Source organism: Dromaius novaehollandiae, chromosome Z, assembly GCF_036370855.1.
Source record: "Dromaius novaehollandiae isolate bDroNov1 chromosome Z, bDroNov1.hap1, whole genome shotgun sequence".
Classification (NCBI taxonomy): domain Eukaryota; kingdom Metazoa; phylum Chordata; class Aves; order Casuariiformes; family Dromaiidae; genus Dromaius; species Dromaius novaehollandiae.
This window is the reverse complement of record NC_088132.1, coordinates 62560669-62585699: the sequence shown is the minus strand read 5'-3', so window position 1 is coordinate 62585699 and position 25031 is coordinate 62560669. Positions and strand designations below refer to the sequence as shown.

Genomic DNA, 25031 nt, shown 5'->3' with positions numbered 1-25031 from the left:
TTGCAAGTGTTAGGAATTAAATCTTTCTGAATATATCCCTACAAGTTAGAGTGAAGCACTGGCAATAAAGAAAGGTTTTAGGGTCTCCCTGACTTTGTGGGAGTTTTAATGCTGTTTTTCATTTGTTATAAATGCACCATTGATCTTTTTTTTCTTCTTTTTAAACAAAAGAAAATGATTTACTCCACTACTAGCAATGGGAATGGGAGTGGCAATTTCCTCTTTTAGGCCAAATATAACATTTCCTGATGGAAGGTCAGTATAGCAGCTTCAAAATTATATCAGCTGTCTCTTTTGCATGGCTTAAACTAGAACCGTTTGAGTGCAGTCTTATATTACTCTATCAGTTAAATGTTTTATCTTGTTGGAATGACCTAAATACCTTTTAGTGCAGGATGTCTGTGCTTCAAACATCCTGTGCTGGATTTTCCCAAACTTTAAGTATCCTTGTGGAAATCCAGACACGCTCTTTTCAGGAAGTAGTTATTTACTAATCTTTTTAAAATCTCTTCTCAGGTTTATATCAGTGATTACTGTGTTCTTCCTTTTTAGGGTTTGATCCACTTCCTGTTAAATACAGTCAGAGTTTGATCAAGTCTTTATCAGGAGGATGAGAAGGCATTTTTTCCTGATTAAGCAGTGTTATGAGTCAGTCAGGATATAATTTTTAGTGTTTTCCTTCTTCATCTTGCTTTCACTCATCTTCTGATGAAGCTGTGTGCTGTTCTGTAGCACACATCAGTTCAATTCAGTTTGTCTTTGAAAGACCATATAGAAAGTTGCTCTCCAATTTAGATTTGGAGCTTTTAAGGAATAGCCACTAAATGATGGTATCCATTTTAAGACTTTCTGCTAGTAATCATTCTTATTTTGTAAAAGCCAAAGAGTGTTGGGGCCTTACAGAAGCACTGTACAAATTATGTCAAAGATGAACCCTAAATTATGACGATGAAGTAATGTTGATACAGCCAGTATGGCATAAGCAAAGGAAATGTGGTAACAGCAAACATTAATAAAATAAATGCTGAAATGGGTAGTGATTAAAAAGTGGGAAAGCAGGTTAAAAGTGCATGCTTTGAGCCAACTCAAGATGAAGAGAGCAGAGATGAGGTTTGACTGGTGGAGGAAGTTTTCAAAGCAAATTCAGTTAGAGCTGGACTTTTCCCCTCTTTCTCCTCCCTTTGAAACAAGCAGATCTTGCTGGAGGTTTTCTTCAGGCTCAGATGAATTAATTTCTTTTATTTCCTTTTGGCGTAGAGAGAGAATTCTTAGTTCGAGGGTAAACCTTAAAGTGTGGGGATGTAATAAGGATAATTTCTTCTCTTAGCAATAAGAATGTAAATAGCAACTCTAAAAAATGACCATGTTATCTGTTTGACAGGCAAGGCATCTTCTAAGTTACTTAAAACAACTGATAGTCTCTAAATATTTACTTTCATGAATGTAAGAGGAGGCTATTTCTTGTTCTATTGCTTTAAGACTATTTTATTGAAAACAGGAGGTTTAATCTGAGTTTGTTTGGCTTTGTTGCTTCTCATTTGCAGTCAGTTTCCCATTTGCAATATTTTTACTTGTGCTGTAGCAACCAAACACAATTTCTCTCTGCAAATTGTCATGATGTGAAAACTAAGTGGCAGTAAAAACTAAAATGGCATCACCTTGGGAGATCCCCTAGGCTTATGGGATGAATCTCTGCTTCCTGCAGGAGGGATGCCAGCTTCTGCCCACTGTAGTAGAGCAAATTCCTCCTCAAAAGCTAGCAGCAAATGTCTTCACACTGATCCTCTGAAGACTGGTAGTATTCAGTCCTTGTTCTTGGGCTCCCAAAGCATATTCCCAGGATGGAGATCCTTGCAGACTGTTTGCACATCCTGCTGTCTCAATCTGTTCCCTTTGCAAAACAACCTGGCCTGCTAAGTTCACCAGCTTTATCCTAGTTTGCTCTGTTTCCCCCAGACTGCATAAGTTTATGGTGAAACAGAGTGAAGGTTTGTTTATCAAAATTTAACTGAAGATTAGTAGCCCATCTTAACCTTTTGTTTCTAGCTTTTGTTATGATTGAATTTAAACTTGAGCCTGATGCCTGCCTGTATTTATATTCCATTACAACCTGTAAACATTCAAGTGTATATTAGCTGGTATAACTGTCTGGCCTGGTTAGTTAAAAGCTCAATTACTTTGGAGTAACTCCACTGCTAGCAACTTTCTCGAGTACTAATTATCCTTTTTTCTTACTCTTCCTTCTGAATTTACTTCCAGTTTCTCTTCGGTGCTAGTAGTAGTTTTGATGACTCCCGCTGCACCCTTTTGTTGCAGCAGGCTATTGTAATTCGGTTCCAGCCAGTTTCCCTCAGCTCATATAGCCTATTACGTCTCCCTCACAAGTTTGAGGCTTACCATATTCCATGCATCATAAATTATAAAATGTTAATTTGCACACATTCTGTGAAGCTTATGATTTCTTGGGCATCCTTAATTTTTAATAGCTGTCACATGTTCTCTGGGGGGTATATTATTTGAAAAATTGTAGGATATATTGATAAATCTCCCGTCTGCTCCTATCTTGCAGCAAACTGTACTTTTTCACCCATTAGTTTCAGAGTTTTCAGGGTCACACTGAGGGTTTTGGTTTTGTTTTCTTTTGCTCTTGTACTGAGAGAGGATGTTAAACTCCTAGTGGAGAGAAGGAATTCTTGTTTTAATCTGATATCCTTTATAAAAAAAGGCTTGGATTACATACCTGATCTGGTGGCCTGCAGCCACTGAGTGCTGCGCTTCTTTATCTGAAAGAAATCTGTCAGCATTCAGGCTTCTCGAGAATGTTCTGCACTATATTAAACTTTTAATTGAAGAGACTTTACTGCTTCTGCTCTGCTTGTGCTCTGTGGGCCATAAGCATCATTTGTCGTAGTGTCCCAGATCACAATTTGAGCATCTCTGTGCTGGAGGTAGAGTTCTGCTACTGCTGTCCAGAAGCCATTTTATTTTTTTCAAGGTGTCTCTTACTTATACCAAGACTTTGCTGCTTTCACTTTTCCAGCTAAGCTAGTGCTTGCAACCACCTAAAACAGGCTCGATTATATCCATATTAAATGGTTGGAGTGCAGACTCTTTCCAGGTTTTTGCAGAGATGCGATCTGAGGATGAGAGCAATGCTGAAAGGACATCATTCTGTAGTATATTCTCCGGTTCATACGGGGTAGGTTGGAAGTTGTTTAGCCAGAGGGATAGGAGCAAAACTTTGAAAGAGCCTTGAGGCAGTGCTCATGGGGAGCATGTTTTTTTTCTATGCCTCCACCTCCAGGCAGCAGGAGCTGCTGCAACCTGCATCTGCCCTAAAACCGGTCAGATCTCATAAGGCGGTGGGGCAGGGGAAGGCATTTGGCTGCATTATTTGCTGTTTGAACAGCCTTTCCTTCTCTCTAGGGAAGAGGGGTGGATAGATGTATCCCGTCCACAGTCACGCATGACCCCTACTTGGACCACACTGTTAAATGGTTGCTTTTGAGCGTCGGAGATGCGATACAGAGGTATCGTGTAGCTCTGCCTCAGGGGTGAGTGAAGGCCTTTGTCAGACATAATTAGTTCAGCAGCTCTTAGACTTGAAAGTTTGGGCTGCTGAAGAAAGTCCTGGAAGAATTTTGTCTTTAAATATGGCTGTTGAAATCGCAATGTTGGGACAAATAAGTCTCAGTGCTGGAGTCGCTAGCGCTGGTGCTGTTGTCGCGTATCCGTTCTCGGACATGCACCCGGTGCGGGCAATTTCCAAGTTATCAGGGGAGCGTGTGCGTGGAATTATGTCTTGCTGCTTCCACCCCCTCACTTGCATGCAGTAGTCCAAAATGTCAAATCCTGACTATTGTCTTTATGAATGTGAGTCATGAAATGAATCTGTGGCAGCTGTGTGTGACAGGTCCTCGGGTAGTGTTTGGGCGCAGTGCTGATGCAAAATTTATTCTAGGTGACAATGCTCTTAAACATAACCTATACTATACTCTGTTCATTCATTGCATACAGTAAACATCTTATGTGCTGCCCGTGTTAATTATTCTTTTTTCCACTCCTTATTACTTTTTGTGCCAGCATGTTTAAGATACTATGGGTAAGTATGTTCCATTTTAAATCACTGTTTTCTCTGGTTTATAAATAGGCTGTTAACATTAGCTCCAGGCTGAGCGGTGGCATGCAAAGTTTTGACTTAAAAATAATTTGGAAGTGTATTGTTGATCTGTTTTTAGAGTGTTCCAAAGTTCAGACAGAACTGAATTTAGGATACTACTTTGCCATCTTAAAGGAAAACCACTTCTTACAAAACAAAATTTAAATGAGGTAAACATGGTTTAGACTTTTGCTTGTCTCGGGGGTGGGGGGGGAATGCAACCACTGATCTAAGGTATGAAAAAATAGCTAATGGGCACAGTTGAGAACTACTTTCCATAAGGGTTTCTTCTTGTTGTTTCGTAGGCAAGATGAAGCAAAGCTGCTTTTTTTTTTTTTTTTTTTTTTTTTTTTTTTTTTTTGTAAAGAGTGATTGTGTGTTTGCCAAGTAATATAGTAGTCTGAATAAATTTTAGCTGGCAGGCCTGTAAGTTAATTTGAATGAGTATTAAAGATGGTTAAAGATTGTTAACATATATAGGAGGAGGTTATCCATATGGGGCTTGCTCACTCAAGACTCTCCAGTGCTCAGATCAAGCTCCTCAGATTTTTTGCATTTCACTTTTCCATCAGGAAGGAAAGGTCTTCTATAAGTAAACCTCATCTGTTGATCTGTTCTTCAAAGCTGTGTGAATGTAAAACAGCCCAGTTTACCTAAATAGGAGTGTAAGCATAGTTCTTGTAAACTACTTGAAAAAAGTTAAGGGTTAGGGAGTCATAGTGGGTCAGTAATTTAGGACCACTCTGGTTTCCCACTTCAGTTGCTAGCATACTTCCTAATTTTAAGATAATATATGCATAGTGGATGAGGTGTGCGTTGTGTTCTCAAGAGGCATGTGCCAGCAAATTCACGTTCATTCAAAGTCACTTTTTAAACTTTAGGATATTTCTGTAAGACAGTTCTGACTTTTTGTATTTTTCATAAATAATAAACTATACACAGTGGTGATATATGCTTGTTTTTCAATCAAACCTTTCAACTGGTGACACGAAACTTAGAGCGTGGTGGGTTTTTTTTAATCACCAGAGAAGTTTTATTCTTGTTTTTGTTTTTAATATATGCTATCTGTGTTTGGATTTTTTTCTTATGAATGATGTTAAAGTAGTACTATCACATGTTCATAAAAAAAGCCTGCTATTTTTTAATTTGTTAATGTGTTTTGATGTCATGTTATTGGTATTTTTGAAAAGGGGCTAAAGGTTTAGCAAAGTAAAATCTCAACATAAACTTCCAAGTATCTTTTTTTCAGCATTTTACATAGCTTGCCATTCTGATTTTTGTGTGTGTGTTTTGATAAGTATCTTTCAAAATACATCTTTGGACTTGGGTAGATTGAGGAGGATACTTTGTTACACAAGGCAACAGTAGAAATGAATAAAGTTTGTGGGATACCATTGATGCTTCTTTCTTACTATCACAAATTTGCTGGTTATCAGGTTGAAGTAATGGAACTCACTGTTTCTTTGACTGGAGTTGCTTGACCTGAGTAACTGAAAGCCAGCCTGTTGATGCTGCTCCCCATGTCACCACCATCTCTCGTCTTAATTCTTACAATTTGAAGTTTCTTTTATTTTTGTTTTATTCTAAAGTATTTATTTTCTGTGACAAAACTCAGAAGTACATCTGAAGAATCTGTAGTTGCAAAGTAATACATTGTAGAAATGTGAATGTACATTTATCAAACTGTTTTACAGTCCCCAAATGCTTTAAGCTAATGCGTAGGATGCTGTCAGACAGGTTGTGACAAAAATTACTTTGTAAAATTCAGTGACTTCTTAATGTTTTCCTCCTGATGGCACTTAGGCACAGTCCCCTTCCAGAAGTACAGCAGCTGAACACCTCACTCTTTTTCAGCTGTTAAATAATTTTTGCAGTACATTTGTCTCTGAGGTGAGTGTTCAACAGCGGAAGCAAAGAGCAAGCTTCATTTGATATGTTGTCTTAACGCTCTGTTTTTCTAAATACATTTTTCCAGAATGCAAACCCTCTGCACATTGAAAATGTCAGTAGAGCTTGAATTACTGGTCACGTGCTGTTTTGAAAACATTAAAATGTTTAGAACTGCAGCAGCTGAAGGGAAAAGGTGAAACATGCTTGCTCCATAAATAGCTGCTGGAGTGAACACCCACTTTGCCGCTTGCAACTCTTTTGTTGTCTTCAGATAAAAATGAACGAGCTATTTATTTTAAAGGTGAAACACTAGAGTTCCGGGGGATTTTATTTGGAAAGGATAAGCGTTTTCAGTAAAGGTTTTATAACTTTGGGTAGACGATGAATTTTCTCTTTGAAGGGAAATACCTATTTGGGAGGCAGGTTTACAGCGTTTAGTGAACGAGACTTTCTGCTACTTTGGATCTGTTAGTGAAATGTCCCCACCCTCGAGTCCCAGTGCGGGTGATCCTTCTGGCCTTCTTCAAGGAGCATGTAACATCTCTCCTCTTGGTGGGCTATATGTTACTGCTGAATTCACTGTTTCTTTTTAGTAAGGTACAGTGAGTCTGGGTTTTTTTCTTTTTTTTCCTGCTACAGAGTTTTGATGCTTTTAGTTTGGGGGATATTAGATGGTCAGGTAAAAAAACAGTTTTTTTAAAGATATGTCTACGCAAGGGGAACAGTCTTCCCTGTATAGTTTTCCGTGTTGTTGCAGACAAGTGCAAAAGGTGGTATTTGCTGTCTGATAGATTACCTTCTAACAGCCTCACCACGTCTTGTGAGGCGAAATTTCCTGTGGTGTTTTCTGTGGCATGTTGAAACCTTTTTAAGGGTCATAGTTACGAACAAAAATTTTTCTTTAAATACACAGATAGAAAAAGAAGAGGAAAATAGTGCTTCATAATTACCAGGCATAGTATATCATTGCAACGTAGTTAATGAAGAGCTGCTACTTTTTAGGCTGCAGCAGCAGTTGATCTTTTTGTTTAAATCCTCTGTAACTTAAGAAGGGCAGGTTAGGTAACCTTACTGTATTAGCACTGCCGTTGTTTAGACCAGGACCTCTGTTTATAAATGCTGCTGCTTGTAACATGAATTCTCAAAAAATCTGCGTGGAGAGGGAGGGGGAGCAGGGAGCTGTGTTTGTGGTTGGCTGTGAGTAGGACGTGGAGGCAGTTCTTCTCTCAACTCCAACTATTTCTGGAGATGTTCTTTCCAGGAAGATTGCAACCTTTTGGATGCTTGGGTTATATACTGACAAGTTAACAGTGATAATATGATTGGAGTAGCTGGTTGGCCACCATTTTTCAATCCATTCCATGGAAAATCTTTCACTGTGTCTTTTTCTATCAGAATTAATGGGAGTGTAACTATTTACTGGGAGTAGGAAGGAAGCGGGATCAGGTCACCTCAGTCTTGCTATTCAAGTGCTAGGCTTTTTCTCAGCTCGTAGAGGAGAAATAACTAGTTCCATGTACGCTTCACAGGAAACGGTTATTAAAAGGAAAACCTCCCGTACAATACAACATGCAACATATTCCCGTACAGATTTCTTTGAGACCACCAATCCAGCTTTCATTTACTGGGAAGCAGCCTGAAATAGGGCTGGCTAAGTTTTAACTAAGCCTCTTGTTTTGGCTTATTTTTGGAGAGAGCACTCGCAGGGGCATGTCATGGCTAGTGTAAAAAGGAAAAAAAAAAGTGGGGGGCCGTAGGGAGGAGTTTGTGATTTGGAGGGCGGTTCTACTGCCCTTCTCTGCTTCTGTGTTGAGTGGAGGCAAGAGCAACAATACCAAATACACTTGGGCTTGTTCCTCCTCCCTCCCCTTCCTCTCTGTGTGCTTTACAGCTTGCTGCCTCTTGAGTTTCAACTCTTAACTAACTGATAAACATCCTCTTGCAAAGTCTAGGTTAGTGTGTGCACATGACCTTCTTCAGAATAGCGTATCAGAGTACTGCAGTTGAATGTAATCCAAACAGTGATGCTGACTACACGACCTGCTCTGAAATGTACAGTGTAAACACATGGAAAAAATGAGACATTTTCCTCCTTGTTTCCTGTAACTCAAAGATTTTTTTTGAAACAGTTGGAGGTATAACATTTTGGACTGGAGATACATATATATTTCTTTTTTCCACCTAATCCTCATGTGATGCCTTTTCCTACAACATTTTTCTTGTGTTTTAAGAATACTAAATCAGTTTTGGACTTTGAGGGAGTGTGTTTTTATGTTATTTCTATCATAAATAGTTAACATGTAACGTCTTACTTGTTAGGGTCTGTTCCAGATTATTTCTATTTTATATGCACTGTTTACTGATACAACAAGTGAAATTTGGTTGTATTGCTTTGTATTTATGCCTCTGACTTAATGCTTGAGCCAAAATTGATGTCATGCTTATGTAAAATCTAAAAAAAACCCCTAAATTCTGCTGTTCTGAGATAAAGTATTGAGAGCAAAAGTTGTGTCTTCATGTTGGGAAAACAGGTAGATTTAGGTCTGATCTTCAGAGCACAGTGTCTGAGACCTTGATTCAAAGCTCTTTTTTGAGTCTTGGAGTCTTCACTGAAGTGAACATCTTTTTGCTATGTACCATACCTTCTTACAATATAAGAAAGCTCTGCTCCTCTGCCTTGTCCTTTATCATGCTGAGTGGAAAACAAGCTCATAACGCAGACCTCTTAAAAGGTGCACGTGTGTCTGATTCAGTACTATAAATCTGGTTTCCTGTAAGTTGGTAACTGCAGCAGTTTCCATCTCCAAAGAGCTATACAAATATAGCTGTCTTATTGCATCGCTTGTCTGAAGGTGAGCTTTAGCATCAGCTTACTGTTGGAGAGGTGAAAGCAAAGAGGTTAAGTGACTTGTGCAAGTGAATCAGTGGCAGAGTTGAGATTAAGACCTGGGTTCATGCCACTAGAGTGCACTACTTCCCTCTTGCTTCTTGTGAGAATGTTTAAATTTGCTCATAGGTGTGCTCTTTGTGGTGTGGGGTCTGGAAAATTGCTGCTCAGTTACTGGGAGTTTCACTTTGGTCTTATCAGGTGACACTCTGCTTCTACAGCTATCTTTTACCAAATATTTTTCTTATTAACAGACTTATGCATGTTACGGAATGGCAAAAAGGGCTCATAAACTGGCTTTTTACCTCTGATAGATTTTGTTGGAGATGAAAAGGGTACTTAGGAAAGAAAGGGTTCCTTGTAGGTGAGTCTAATTAAAGCAAGATCTTTAAAATATTATCATAAAGACTTTTCTTTTACTCTCTTAATGAAGGGTAATTGACAATGAGATTATAGTATTTTGCCAAATAATGTAAGCATTCTTTTTTTTTTTTTTTACACAGGTTTCCACTTGAGTGGCACAGTGACAGAGCCTGCAATGCAATCGGAGCCAGAAACTGTTTGCAATGTAGCTATCAGCTTTGATCGTTGCAAGATTACCTCAGTGACCTGTAGCTGTGGAAACAAGGACATATTTTACTGTGCCCACGTTGTGGCACTCTCTTTATACCGGATCCGCAAGCCAGATCAGGTCAAACTGCATCTTCCCATTTCAGAGACACTCTTTCAAATGAACAGAGACCAACTACAAAAATTTGTACAGTATTTGATCACAGTGCACCACACAGAAGTTTTGCCAACTGCTCAAAAATTAGCAGATGAAATTCTTTCTCAGAATTCAGAAATCAATCAAGTGCATGGTAAGTTTGATATCTGTTCTTCCCTTTTCCTCATTCTTTGGTTTTGAGCTTTTTTTGTGGCGTTCACAAGGAGTGTGACCTCCTGAGGTCCCTTCTGACCTGAATTACTCGGTGATTGTGTGATATTTTCAAAAGAGGATTCTGTTGTTGAAACTTTGCTTTAAAATGCTGTGGAAAAGAGAAAAGAATTCATAAGCGATGAGATTGATGCCTGCAATTCTTTTAATATGTGGTCTGATCTACTTCACAATTGTGTTTTCCTGCCAGGAAAGCTAAGCTTTCGTCTTTGCAAAGCCACATTGCTCAAAGAAACTATCTTGCAGTCAACTTACTAACTGCATCTTTTTGTTGTTTTGTTCTTTTAAAGCTAATCTTTTGACAATTTGATTGTGTAATTTTGTTTAATGGCAAAGTATAAAAGCAAGTGGGTGTTATAGTTTTTTCATTCATTAAATATGCATTTATTATCCTTTGGGGTTTCGTTTCTATATGAAGTCAGGAGAAGTGTAAATCCTATATTTCAGTATTGTTTTCCTATTACTTTTGCAGCAGTCTTACAGCATCAGCCAAGGTCTTGATCTTTCTACTCTCTTTCTGCAGCACAGAGTTTTAATGACTTTCAGTTTCTTCTACTGAACTTCTTATGTCTGTTAAAGGGTGCTGACTGTGATTTGAGGCTTCTGAGGTGGCTGTTCATGCTGGACTAAAAGTGGGTAATTGAGGGTTTGAGTTGACCCAGCTAGTTTCTTAAATTCCTGTGTTCCTGTAAGGTTACTTGATAGAAATGTCCTCTAATGTGACCAGTGCTATAACTCTTTAAGCGCAGTTTAGAGGGAAAGAATAAGTAATCTAAATGCAGCCTTTTGTTTGTTCATTTACAGCAAGAGTTATTATGTGTTAGATTTTTAAGAGGGATGACCACTATTCCACAGACTTTGCAATACAAGTACAATCAAGCTGCCTAATATTAGAGGAAGAAAAATATACATGTTCATGAGATACAATGTGAATAGAACAAAAGAAACAAGTGTTCCTGGTAGCAGGGCTCATCTGCAAAGTAGCACACCTTCATGTGGTCCCGTGACCTACAGGCAGGTGGTGCTAGGAATAGTCCTTGAGGATAATAGGGAGGGGATATACAAAGCGGACAGAGTGATATTGCAAAGCTTCGTAGTGGTGACAGGAAACTTTGTTTGAATGTGACTGGATAGGAAGCCTGTGGAAGGAATAAAAATAATCACTGCATGATGGAATTTGGGTTCAGGATGAAGCCAGGAAGATGAGTTTCAGGAGTGGTGTTCTTTTACTGTCCCTGGGGAGGTGGCCAGAGGTAGGGCTGTGTCTTTAATTGTTGCAGAAAGAACATGATGAGAAGGTGGATGGCAGAGCTGTGTGGGAGTGGAAAGAAAGGGAAGATAAAGCAGATGGAGGACATGAAGCAATAGAGGAAGGTGCTTCAGATGTGAAAGCTGAAGGAATGTGTGTGTAGTGTGAGAATTGTAATAGCCTGAACATAGGAATTGAGGGGAAAGAAGAACAGTTGTGGTGTGTTTGTGAGTGGCACAGAGAAGACATACAGTTGAGAGTGATTAGAAAAGGGGCCCAGGGGCGGGGGAAAGGCAAAGGTGGGAGAGGAAAGGCTGATGGCTATATATGCATATGTTAGCTATCTGATGGCTAGTGTAAAGCAAGAAGAGAAACAACAAAGGCTGCTGTAGAGAGTGCTTAAACCTGATCAACATTAAGTCTAGTTATGCTAATCAAAGGCATGTTGATCTTTGTGTCGGTTATTTCCTTATTGTCAAAATAAGGAAATATTTACTTTACTCATTAGTACTTAAAGTATTTATTAGAAAGATATTTAGTGTTTATATCACAGCCTGAGTAGTAAAAAGACTAGGAAAACAAAAATTGATGATCAATGATGAACTTTCACGGTAAGTTTGAGTAGGGTTTAAAAATATCCTCAAAACTTAAACTTTCGTCTTATACTCCCTGATGCTTTCCTAGTAAATGAGATTACTCTGTGTCTTTGTTGACTGTTGATGTTTCTTAATAAAATAGCAAAAACTGAACTAGAAAATCTAGGCAGCATAAAAATAAACTGCTATTACCAAAGAAAAACTGAGTTACAAAAAGAGATAGCTTTCTGTTCTTCCTCTCAAACTCCCATAAAACTACAGTCTTATTTTTTAAGTATGTTTTCTGTGCTAAAAAAAATACAGGATTCTTTTAAGGAAAAAGTAAGCTCCTCTGATTGTATAGCAAGTAGACATTCTTCTGGGATTCATACTGTAATTAGTTATTTTGATCTCTAGTCAAATTTCTTGAATAAAAAAAATATTCAAAAGAAATCCACTCTTGGTTCTAGCAGCATGCATTGATAAACACAAGATCACCATTCATTTTGTTGTATCTCTTATACCGCATGTGTTCTGTTTGTGATACAAAACTGTCTTGTAGACCTCTCCTCCTTTGAACAGCTTAACCTTACTAAACCATTGATTGAAGAGAAATTACATTGAACACTGCTTGAAGGCACAGGTAAGTAAGAGGAAAAACTTACTTACAGAAGTAAGAGAACACCTATCACTGAAATACCAAAAATAGCTTTAATCAAAAGGGAAGTCCTGAATCTATAGTTGGATGAGAAAATTATCTTCAGTGATACCTAGAAGCTTTTTTGATTTCTTCTTTGTTATGTATAACTTCTGGGTTTTTTTTACTTGTGGTGACTGTACTAGTTCTTATAATTCCAGTAATAAGCAAAAGAAATGAGGTCTCTTGAATACTTTTTCTTGTTGTTTAAGAATGATCCATGGCTTTCAAGGGCTTTGACCACAGCATTTTTGTTGACTTGCTTATGAACTGGCTAGGGAGGTGGAATAACTGTGCAGCACTTTCCTTTCACAAAAGGTAAATTGGATAATTGTTCATTTCTTTTTGTCCTATGCAGCATTTGATGACTGGTTTTGGCTACCTTGCTGTGAAAGAGGTTACTGGGGGAACTAGTGAAGTGACTTACACTGGTGACACAGGTTTTGAGATGACAAATCCCTTTGAGTTCCTCAGTGGATACAAGTGATGCAATATCCGTCCTTGTTTCCTGACTGAGACTCGCTCCAGGAAAAAATAAGGGGATGCTGCTGGAAGCACAGGAATATGTGGTCTGTTCACTAACTTCTTCAGAGAAGCGGAGTGACGTGTTGGAAACCCTCTTCTGTCTTGGCCATGCTAATTTGCACTTAGTGGTGGTTGCCTTAAAAGTGGCTTTTTGAATGTCTTTAGTACCCAAAAGCACTTCCTATATTTGAGAAGATACGTTGCATCTGGTTTTCTCATGTAATGCAGTAGTTGCTACAACTGAGCGCGTTCCTGATGCTCTCAAAGCTGGAGAGCTGTGGGGTTGTAGTCACCTCTGAAGACCACTGGGGATATCGATGCTGATACCCTGGTAGTCTGCGCTCGCTCGCTGCCGGCTTCAGGCAGCGCTGCCGGTCGGCGGTGCCGACTCGGGAGGGCAGCCTGGGATCCGGCCCGGCCGAGCTCCCTGCCCGCTGCGGCACCCTCACGGCTGAGGCGGCGGGCTGGGCTTTCGGGGCGCGAGCAGGATGCGCAGGATGGCGGGCGGTCATGTCGGCCGGGGTTGTTGCGATTTATCATTATATGCAGAGCGAAAAGGGGCCTCCTTTTGCCGGTAGAAGTACAGCCTAACAGACCAATTCCATTTTTTTGTTTTGAGCTGTATTGCTTTTTTCCCCAAGTGTTTAATGCTGCTGTTGTAATCTCTTCTGTTAGACAAACCATATGGAATTTTCCAGAATTACTCGTATTCGCTATGTCACTTTTTGATAAGAAACCATACGCAGAAGAGCTGAAATTTAACAGGGAGGGACTGTAAGAAAGGGCTTTCAGTACATTTGTCCTCCTGCGTGCTCTGAAGCAGAGGTGCCCAGGTAGCTGCGTCTGTGCCTGCCCAGGCCGACAGAGATTTCTCCTCTGTAAACGTTCACCTGTAACATATGTAATGAGCTCTCCTGCAGGCGGGTGAGGAGGAAAAACCGACCAAAGATATCCAGACTTGTGTTTAAAAAAAAAAAAGGACCCTATTGCCTGAAGATTTCAGACTCTCTAGTGCTGTTCCTGTACTGTGAGTTTCTAAGGGTAATCCAGACACACCGAGGAATGTGTCTTAATGTAGACCTAGGGTATTTAATTGAAATGACAGAGATTTTTGGTGGGAAATTGTAGAATAGGGCTGACTGACAGAAAACTATGTATGGGTAATATACTGGAATTCCTTAAAAGTGAAAAAGGGATATAAAGCATATAAAATTTAAAGCATATAAATTATGTAAAAGATTGCCAGTCTTTCATATGGCCCTGCTTAAACCAGCAAAATTGACTGAGAAAAGAGTTGCGAGAGATGAATGTGGGAAATGGCAGCCAGTTTTCCTTTCAAGAAGGATAAATGTGAAGTGCTCCAATGCTTGGCATTAGACTTGTTTTAATGATCTGGATTTGGGAAGGAAGGAAGGAAGAGGAAGTAAAATTGCAGATGAAAAAGAAAGCTAGTCAAAACTAGAAATATTTCAGAAATCCAAGTAGAGGTAAATTAGTACAATGTAAAATGAAATTAAGGGTTGATAACTGCAAGATAATATGAAAAAGTATATGAAATCTGGATTTTTAGGAAAGGTTTTGCAGATACATTAAACATATTAAAATTTTTTTATAGAAAATAAATCAGGATATTTTGTTCCAAGACATGGAACAAAAAATAAGAGGACTCAATGAAAATACTGCATGCTGCTTTATACTGGTAAGGAAATTCTTCTGTCCACCATGCACGAGTGGACGTTGAAACTTAATGCTAATAATGTTTGTGGGACCATGATTTTAGCAGGAGAGGTTAGATTCTTTCAGGAGATAAGTTTATGCGTTTTGCTGCATGTGTGGATGAAGGGGAAAGGAGAAGTGTTTGAAAGTTAAAAACATGTTGAGGGTTTGTTAACCTTCCTCAGCAGCTTACTGTAGACTGCACTGTATTTACATTTCCTGCTATTAAAACTGGTTGCTTTACAGCAGTTGGTGTTTTTCTTTAATGATGTGCATGGCTTAACAGGTGCTATATTCCACCCAAGAGTGCAAGATGAAGTGACTTATGTATAAACTTTGAATCATTTGGGGAATCAAAGGCAGAATAATATTTTGAATCATTAATTTTATGATCTTTATTTTTATATAATTATTGTTTAGAATAATTCTGAGTACACTAAGTTTATAAAATCAGTTATCATTCTGTTGTGAGTCAGTGTGCAGCAACCTTGCTCTCTAGCTGTGACCATTCAGTCTTTGCATAGTACTTAGTAAGTAATGCTTTTAATTTGTAATCTTTTTCTATATCTTTTCCTTAATGCTGACATGGGATGACATTTAATAAAATTTAACTGATGTACAGTTCATGTGTATACTTAAGCTCATAAGATTTTCATAAAATGAAGTTAAAAAATGCAGTATTGTTATGAGTAAGTAATTTGATGCGATTTCATCTGAAGAGCAAAACAACTGTTGTGATACTTCAGAAATAAGGATCAGGGAATCAGTTTGTCTTAAAGACTCTGCATTCTATTGTCATTTATCCAAATTACACTGTTGATCTGCTCCTGAGTAGTTGGCAGCTTAGGCTATTTTTAGGCTATATTCTATCCACCCTTGATACAGATTTGAAAGAAAAGTCAATGACCCATGCTTTGCTTCTGTTTACTTCTCTTTTAGAAGTTAAGTTTTCCATATACAACACAACTTCTTGAATGCAGTTGCTAATTTTAAAAGGAGTTGCTCTTAAAATTACTACGTAAATGATGAAAGTGTCTTTTTTTAAATGCTTCTGCCACTTAGAACTTGTGAGTGGATTCTTTTTAACATGTAACCCGCTAGGACCATAAACATAAAGGCCTCAACCCCCTTTTAAAAATTTTATTCAGGTGTACGTTTTTATGAAGAATTGTGCACAGTATTCCTGCTTTGATTGCTAAGATTGTATGAGTGTTTTAATTTTCAGTAATAGAGCATAAGTAAAAATGTATGGCCATATCTATATACTTGGGATAAAGATTTTATTTAATGTATTTACCTGTCTGTAAGTACAGGACGTAAAACCTCTTTCAGAGACCATTCATGGCAGAAGTTAACAAAGCCAATGGCTGAGGGGAGGGAGATTAATATGTGAGTGTCTATAAACTGACACCGTTTAATTACAGGTTTTAATATTTAGTATAATTATACAGTGCTTTTCACTTTCATAGTTCAAATGTGAACTAATCATCCTCGTGGCACCCTCTGAAGCATGTAAGTAATATTTATGCCCAGTTTACAAGTGGGGGAAAGGGAGCTGGTGTTAGTACCAGTGTTGCAGAGACTAAATTCAGGCATACCCGTGTTGCTTTCAGCAGCCAAGCCACCCTTCGGGACCCGGAGCCTCGTGGCGCATGCTCGGAGCCACGCGGGATCCGAAGCGAAGCTGCCGTCTTTGCAGCTGGACCTTCAGATTTTCCTGGCTTTGGACTTGACCCTTCTTGCTGGTTATTAGGGCATCATTTTCCGGCCTCAGAGGCAGCGCCCTCCTGGAGCCCTGCTGCTTGTTTGAGCAGCTTCTTGGCTGTGAACCCAGCACAGCTCTGCGAAAGGAAAGCGCCAGTTCCGATATCCCGTCCCTTGCTCGAGAGTGAAGTGTGTGTGTGTGAGTGGGAGAGGGGAAAAAGCTGCATCAGTGGATGTTTACCCAATAGTAAGTGAAGTGGGAAGTCTTGAAAAGTGCTCAAGTGAGAGGCTTGGAGAAACTCTCGTGTCTACCCGCAGCGCAAGTGGGACGTCGGCGGGGGGCCTGAGGCTGCCCGAGCGCACCGCGGGGCTGCTGCTGGGGGTTCGGGCTCGTGTCCTTCGGACACGCTGTCTCCTCGCCTCGTTCATCTGCTGCTGTTGCTGGAGGCTGCTGGCTGTGTTGAAAGAGTAGCGAGCTACAACTGGTGCTGGGGCCTGTAAATTGTACACTGAAATTTCTCTGTACGTCCTAATTTTCCTAATGAACAAATTTGATCATACAGAGTGTAGCCTATGTAAAATCTTGTGAAAAAAATGACTGAATCAGAAGTATCTGTATGACTGTGCTGAACAGTGTCTTAGAGCTCAGACCCTTGGCTTGGTGTCTTCAGATCCTTGGTACCTCTTCTAATCTACTGGCGTGAAAGTTGTGCTGGTGCAAGTGTAGTGATGCTGAGCCCCTGGGAAGGTATATTTGGGATCATGGCAACAATGTTAAAGATAATGTTTTTTGTTTTAAAAAAAAAAAAGTTAAAAAGAGGAAGCCTGGGGGAGGTGGCAGGGAGGCAAAGCAACTGGCCTGGGGTGATGGGCGCCCTTGTTCCAATACGGGAATGCTGTGTTGAAGAGTCTGCAGTAGCTATGTTGAAATTTAACCTTCTAGCACAAACTGACCAATGAGCTTTTGATGAAATGTAAACAGTTACGGAAGGAATTTTGTTTTTTTCCCTAAATAGGGAAGCTTAGCTGAGGAATCTTAGGCTATTTTTAATACAATTTAGAAGTAGCCATACTGAGATTATTTAAAGGTAAATCTCCATTGAAGTAAGGAATAAAATACATTAAGTTTATGTTGTGTATATATATATTTGAATAATTCCTTTTCACAAGTCTTTTCGATGTGTTTTAGAGCAATGAAATATTTAGACTATTTGCAAGGTGATACTACAGACCTGGGTCTGTGCAACAGCTGCACTGCTTGTTCTCGTGTGGCTTGATTTCCCTTTTTATCTTGTTCTCTGCAACTGAAGACTTATCAGCATGTGTTTCATGTAGCTGACGGAATTGAAAGCCCCTTAAAACTAACATAGTAACGATGGAAGCACTCACAGAATGAGGAAGTTTTTCATTCCTTAGTTTTTGTACTGTTTGGGGCTTGATTCCTGTCTTTAGAGACACTCTTATGGTTCCTGTGGAAGGCAGGAGAGTTCTTTCACATCTTCAAAGGCAAAATTTCTTATTAATCTAAAAATATGTATAAGGACAACACCAGTGCAGCATTCCCAGTTGGAGGTTCTTAAGTTGGAGGCAGGTTAGGAAGTTGCTGAGCTCTATGATTTTTTGACTTCCTCAGCAACTAGTAGCTGCGTACAAGATATCTCTCTGACCCTTGAAATCTTCCTGTATTTTCACTGAATAAAGATTCCACCGTTCCCTGCAACCATCTAAAAGCTTTACCTGCGTGGTAGGCTGCAATTGTGAAATGAATGATTAAATCAATAGAATCAATGTTTAATTCCCATAAAGAGTTGTAGCTATCTCTTCAAGTTCTCAGGACTTGTTTGGATGCAAGTTTTTGCAAATCTGACCATGTAGTTTCCCTTCCCCAGCAGTAGCCTTCTTTTAATATTGGTTATACAGGTAACATGGCCTGGGATTTAAAGATGATATACTGTGTAACGTGGTTCTGTTTCTAACATCTAGCAACCTGATGGAGATAGAGATTATATCTTAGAAGGAGCTCAAACATTTCAGCAAAAGCAGATGCTTTGTCCTGATTAGAGTTCTGGGAAGATCATGTCGATTACATTTTACTTCTATACCAAAAATTGTACCTTTAAATCCTGGCCTAGCTGAGTTCCATAAAGCGCAATCGTGATGAGCCCCAAATCCGAAATGTCAGGTTAACTTGAGTCTAGGGCATGCTTAAAATACCTTACATCTGCTATGGCGATGCATTAACTTGAGTTGCTCTGGCAGTCTAGAGAAGTGCTCTTCAACCATTTCAGTTTGGATACCTCTAAAAAAGTACCAGTGGAGGTGCAGGCTTCTTCAGAAATACATAGATTGCTGGATGGTGCAAAAACTTGTTTTAGTTAGTTGTGTCAGCCTTTTAGAAGAGGCCACAAGTGGAAAATCACTGATCTCAACTATAAAACTTGAGTTAGACCAACCTGTTGCCGGAGCACTTCCTGGCGTAAATCCAGTCACTCTTTAGTTTGCACTGGGCTAATAATCAAGGAAGAGTTAAGTAGAATTAACTCAGTGGTAAGAAGATCACCTATGCAAAAATCTTCCTTCAAAAGCACCACACACTTCCACAGCTGTGATTTTTATTTATGGTAGGAAATGCCTTTAGTGCTTTAAGACATTGGATTGGTTTGGGGATTTTCTTTACTCTTTGTTTAGCTTTCCAGAGCTATCACAGTTCAGAGGCACCAAGGTGATGATTTTCCTCATGCTCATCAGTAGCAGTGCTCACTATCAATCATGTGTACCTGAGCAAGATTGCTGAAGGAACAGGAATTGCACAGGTGTTTTTGAGAGAGTGGCTTTAACATCACAGTTATAGAAATACTGTACAAAGTGTAATTTGCCATGTGAAATTTTCTCTCCTCAACAGCTATACTAAAAAAAAAACAAACCAAAAACAAACTTGATTTTAATGTTATTATTATAAAATATTGTTTATTTAAATGCCATTTCCTAGGCTGTCATTTCTTTATAGGCTACCGAGGAGAAATTTAAGTCTGTTTTAAAGACTGTTTAGATTAAAGCCAAAACATCCAAAACAGGACAGAACATAAATCCAAAAAGCTCTGCATCACTCCTCTCCCTTGGACCCATGAACCTCTAATCTTTATATAGAATGTAATGATGGGTTTTTTTTCTTGCTGTTTGCAGGTGCTCCTGATCCCACAGCAGGTGCTAGCATAGATGATGAAAACTGCTGGCATTTGGATGAGGAACAGGTCCAGGAACAGGTTAAACTCTTCCTCTCCCAGGGTGGATACCATGGATCAGGGAAGCAGCTCAATTTGCTTTTTGCAAAGGTTTGTTGAGTATTCTAAACCTCTTCTTTTCTCCCCTTCCCCCCTCTCCCCGCCAGTCTACACTTGTTAGCCATCTTACTCAAAATTCAGTTGTTCCTAAATAAGACTAAGTCTTGGGAACATGATGGCAAGTGAATGAGTTGTTCTACGGCAGTGGACCACAGTCTGATGTGTCTTAAGATCAGTTTAAGGATATGAAGTAACATTTCAACCATCCTCAGCTTTGCTGTTTTCTTTCTCCTCACCTCCAAAATGTGAGACAAACCAGTATGATAATCGTGCAACAGCTTGCACAATACACCAGTGGATTACTTGTGGAAGAAGTGTGTTTGAAGAGTTGTAATGGCATGCTGAAATCTAAAGTCATTGTTAAAATTGGGAAGGCAGGCTTTTTTTTTTTTTGTACTTCAAAAATTCACTTCAGTTATATTAATTGTACTTCTTATTTAGCAGAGAGGTAGAATGTTTTACACTGCAGCATATTGTCTATACTATGTGGGTTTTTTTTTTCCAAGTTTGTATTAAAAGACTCATTTTCTAGGTGCGAGAGATGCTAAAGATGAGAGATTCAAATGGAGCTCGCATGTTGACATTGATAACAGAACAGTTCATGGCTGACCCTCGTCTGTCACTTTGGAGACAACAAGGAACTGCAATGACTGACAAGTATAGGCAGCTCTGGGATGAACTGGGTAAATGCACAGACTTCACAATCATCTAGATGTTCATGTGTATAATGGAGAAACAAGTAAATGTTTGGGGGAGGGACAAAGCTTTATTGTAGTACTAGATAAAACAGGCTGGAGGTTTTTGCACATTTGCTTGTTCAGTTAAGGTTGGGTGAAATTGAATTTCTGATCTACTGCATGAGAAAATAGCAGTGGAAGGAAAGGAAGCATGGTAAGAAAAAAGTGCAATTGCAACAAGTTGTAAATGACCTTGGGAACTAAAAGGAATCAAAAAGTAGAAACATATCTCTGCAACTGAGGGTAAGTATATAAACCAATAACCAACAAGAAAGGTTAAGGAAGAAATCTGTTCACCACTAGAGAGGGATAGAAGACAAAGAGAATATTTGTTAAAAGTATAAGAAGATATTCTTAACAGAAGAAGATATAACAAAGGAGAGCAGAAGTCCATTACTGAGCAGGGAAGGAGATCAGATAACGGAGGGCTAAAACAATTCCTGCTTTCCAGCAAATGTTAATTGTGACAGGATACACGACTAAGTTCTAGAAGAGTTAGAGAAACACAGTCAGTAATGGGAAAAGAGTATTTAAACTAGTAAAGTCTGATGCTTGCTCTAAAGTATTCCAGAAACTAGCTGACACAGTTTGAACTATTTGTAACTGCTTCAGAAGTTCTGAAAATCTGTGAGAATTTGTGACAGTGAGGGGAAGTTCAAAACTACTTAAAGTTAAATGTCGCTGATCTTTTAAGGAAGGGTAGGTGGCAGTAAGTAACAATAGACCACCAGCAGTGCTTTCATAGAGTGTAAGGTACTGGAACAAACTACTAACCTGTTGGTGTGTAAGCATGTAGAAGATAATAGTGACAAAAGACAACCTGAATTATTCAAAATATAGTGGTAAACCTAATTTGTTTCTCTAAAGGTAGTTCACTAAGTATATGAGGGAAGGGATTAATGTGGTATATGTTAGCTGTAGTAAGGTTTTGGATGCTGTCATGGGGGCTTTCTGAGAGCAAATTGAAGACGGACAGCCTAAATGTAATTGTCTTGTGGTTCACGGAACTTAGAGTGGTTACCTGTGCTTCTACTCAGTCTAGAAATACACTTCAAGTGTAGTCTTACAGGAGTCTGTCTTCAGCTGTGTTCTGGTCAATATTTCTATTCTGGACTCATGTGGAATGGAATATGTATATAAAACTTAGAGATGATGCCCCATGGGATAAGCTGTAAACACTGAAAGAGCCAGGAATCAAAATAAGCTTAATAAATTTTAAAGGTCCAGAATTGAGCTAAATGAAATTAAATAAAAACAAGAGTAAAATGCTTCATTTAGGATGGAAAAGTCAAAAGCAGAACTTGAGTTTTCCACTTGTAAAGGTTAAAAATGACCATGATTAATTTCCCACAGTCTAGTGGGGTTAAGACTGGATAGAATCTGTTTAGCATAAATTATGTTTACTCACAGTGAAGCATTAGGCCAATAAAGCACTGGTTGTGTAGCTGAAGTTGTAGACTTCTGTGGTGGAAGCTTTCAAATCAGAGCAGACAAAACTCTGTCAGAGTCTAGATATAACTATACTATTTCAAATTTATTAACCCTTTTAAGCTGTCATTTTTATGATCTTGCCTTGGCTTGGAGTGGGGGTGGAGGGAAATAGTACCTTTTGCCACGCATGGCACATGCCTAGGTGGACATATACACAGCAAAATTGTATCGTTCTGAAAACTGGAGGGTCTCATGCTTCGTTGCTTATGTGGGTTGAGCTGGTAGGTGGTGGGAGAGACAGAAATGTGTTCTCCATCTGTTACCTGTAGCAGTCTTACCACATGCTGCCAATAAACATAAAAGGTTTTGATAAATTGTCTTAGTGGCTCCTCTTCTTGTTTCATCAGTTTCATATTAACTTCATCTCCTTGACAGCATCCACCTGAAGGTGGAGGAATTGGTATCTCTTTGCCTGCAGCATCAAATAACCAATATTTCACATTAATTGAATTAAGTAGTTTACCCTTGTTTCACCAGAATTATATCTGCCACTCCCAAAAAGCTGCAGTGCAAATTTCCAGCCTCACTACTACCTCAGCCACTGTATTTGTAATCTTAAGAAAGTCCCTGCTATTTCTGTCCTGAACTGCTCAATCTCCTGCAACACTCACGATATTTTGATCCTGTACAACAGCTTCCATTACAAATACATTTCAGCCCCCTTCAAGCATGCAGTAGGGTAAAGGCAAAACAATAACGTAACCTGGTTCTTCCACTTCCAGCTGTAGGTCTTGTGTTTATGTTGCTGAACTGTCCAGTTCTTCCTCACATTGGTAAGATTTCTTGCACGTGTGCTTAGCAAGTTCTGTAAAAATTGCAATTAGCTGGATGAGTCTCTCCAGCTTGACTCCTACTTTGTGTGAAAAGTACAAGCTGCTGCCATGTTTTTGCTATAATTTTACCTTGAGTTTCATGCAAGGTAAAAAATAACCCTTTTTCAAGGTGAACATGCTTCTCTAAATAAACATGAATGTTCAAAAGGCCAAGGAGGTGTTAGGGCAGATCGGAGTTACAATAACAAACTGCAGAAGGAGGAGCAGAATGTCCCTGCAGACTGAAGACTTGGGCCAGTAGTGGCAGAGACAGCTCAGACATGGGCTAAGGGGTGATGGTAGCATTTTGTTCTAAAATGTCTAGTTCCTGCCTTGTTGTCTTCTCTTTGGATGGGACTAAAATATCAATAAAGGGATTGGGACAGGCCTTTGCATACTTATCTTTTTGCATCTGCTCAGAGTAATCTGAGATTGGCATTTATGTCTAAAAAAATTGTCTTAGCTGTGATCTCATTTATTTCACAGGTAGGTAGGAATTTTACATTGTAGTTATGGAGGATTTTAGCACATGTAAAATATGTAAATCTACACTACGCTTAATAAAGGCCTGTTTGCTTGCCTTGGGATGCTGTCTGCCACTCGTTAAGCATGCGGCTGCTTTGTCAGGTTCGTCTTGGCCTAGGATTTTCAGCGTACTTAAATACCTTTAGCTTTGCTCCTTGATTGGTTCACTTGAGCCATTCATTAAAGCTTAACTGTTGCTTCCTCTCTGGCATTGGGTATTGGCAAGGACGCATTGGACTCTGATCAGAATTCCTGCTGAAGTTTTGGTAACTTGTGTTAGCTTCAGTAGAAGTCAGATTGAGCTTTGAATGTTTGAAGGTGCTGATTTAATTAAAAAAAAAAAAAAAACCCAGCCCCCATCACGCTACCCCCAAAAACTTCATGACTAGTGTGAGCCTCACCGTTTCCTAAGAAGTCAATATGAAGTCCTAATTCCATAAGCAATTTACAGTTTGAGGGCCTCAAGTTAGCTAGCTGCATGTTAAGGTGGTGGGTTTTTTTTTTTTTTAAGTTTTTAGATCAGGAAGAAGAATATTATAATTATCTTAAGCTGATTCCCCTATTGTAGCTCAGAGAATGGACTGAGCTAAAAGCTGCTTGCTAGACTCCAGAGATGTGGTATTGGCAAGATCAAGGTTACAGATTGAAGCTGTAAGACTAGCTTATATACTAGCTTATATACTTCTCATGCTAGAAGGATTTAGATGCAACTTCAGTGATGCATTGGTGATCACTTCCAACTTGCAACAGTAATATAGGAATGCACTTTGCAGAGTTTGACATTGAGCTGAAATTCTTCATGTTGCTGCGGTTTAAATGGTATCTCAGTAGGTAAATTTCACATGCTGATCTTTAGATGTTTAACTCTCAATGACCATGGTTCAAGACTTAAATATATCAGAATGATTAATTATATGAAGCCCTTCGGTCTGTCTTTTTAATTAAATTGCATTGATAAGATGGAGGAATATGGAAATGCACAGCAAATATCTGCCGATGGCTGATGAACAGAGATCTCTGATTTCAAGAAAAGGTCAGTTAACCTTCTTTGTACTCTGGAGGAAGAAAGATAGTCCATGCAGTCTTACTTCAGCAATAATTTTTAAATATTCATCCATCAAAAATTAAGTAAAAGTTGCTTGTGGTCTACAAAAGTGAAAAAATTTCCTTAATAAAAGGCGAAAATTTGACTTTGTGCCCCAGCACAGGGATCATGATGGCTGCAAGGCTCTGCTTTGGAATTAAATGTTGAGAACTGCCAGATGCCAGACATCGAGAAGAGGCTGAGTTTTGTCGGCAAATGGGATCTGCAAGTTAATTGGTGTTTTCTGCAGGCTTCTGGCTGTGAAATGAAATTGGAAGCCCTTTAGCCACATGGATAATACAGGACCTGAATACAAATGTCACATGTCACCATCAGGGCCCACTGCGAAACAATAGTGTTCCCACTCGAACACTGCGCCATTACAGATCATTTAAATATGGGGATTACATTTAAACTAAAAGCCCCATTTGCCTTTTACTGCAATTTAAATGTCCTCTTAGCAAAAGCTAAGTGACAAATTAAATGAAAAAAGTGCCCACATTTTTAAAGCTGTAATGCAAAACAACCTTTTATTGCTTCTCATGTGCCACGAATGAATCATTATACTTGTCAACCCTAAACCAAGCCATAATTGGAGCAGCTACTGTTATCAAAGCGGGGCCGCTCTTGTGACAGCTTAATAAAGCTGAAACTGTTAAATTAAATCCCAGATGCTTAATCTGATGAAAGCAGTCAAGTAGA

The 25031-nt window shown here is 39.1% G+C and overlaps 1 protein-coding gene across 2 annotated transcripts in view; it reads left to right on the top strand.

Moving 5' to 3' along the window:
* The window catches only part of LOC135325102 (zinc finger SWIM domain-containing protein 6), a 115110-nt gene that overhangs the window by 53451 nt on the left and 36628 nt on the right, over positions 1-25031 (top strand). For both annotated transcript variants that reach the window (XM_064502611.1, XM_064502612.1), the window contains exons 2-4: positions 9440-9796; positions 19523-19671; positions 20213-20363. In XM_064502611.1, the coding sequence (XP_064358681.1) occupies positions 9440-9796; positions 19523-19671; positions 20213-20363 (657 nt within the window). The remainder of the gene's footprint in view (positions 1-9439; positions 9797-19522; positions 19672-20212; positions 20364-25031) is intronic.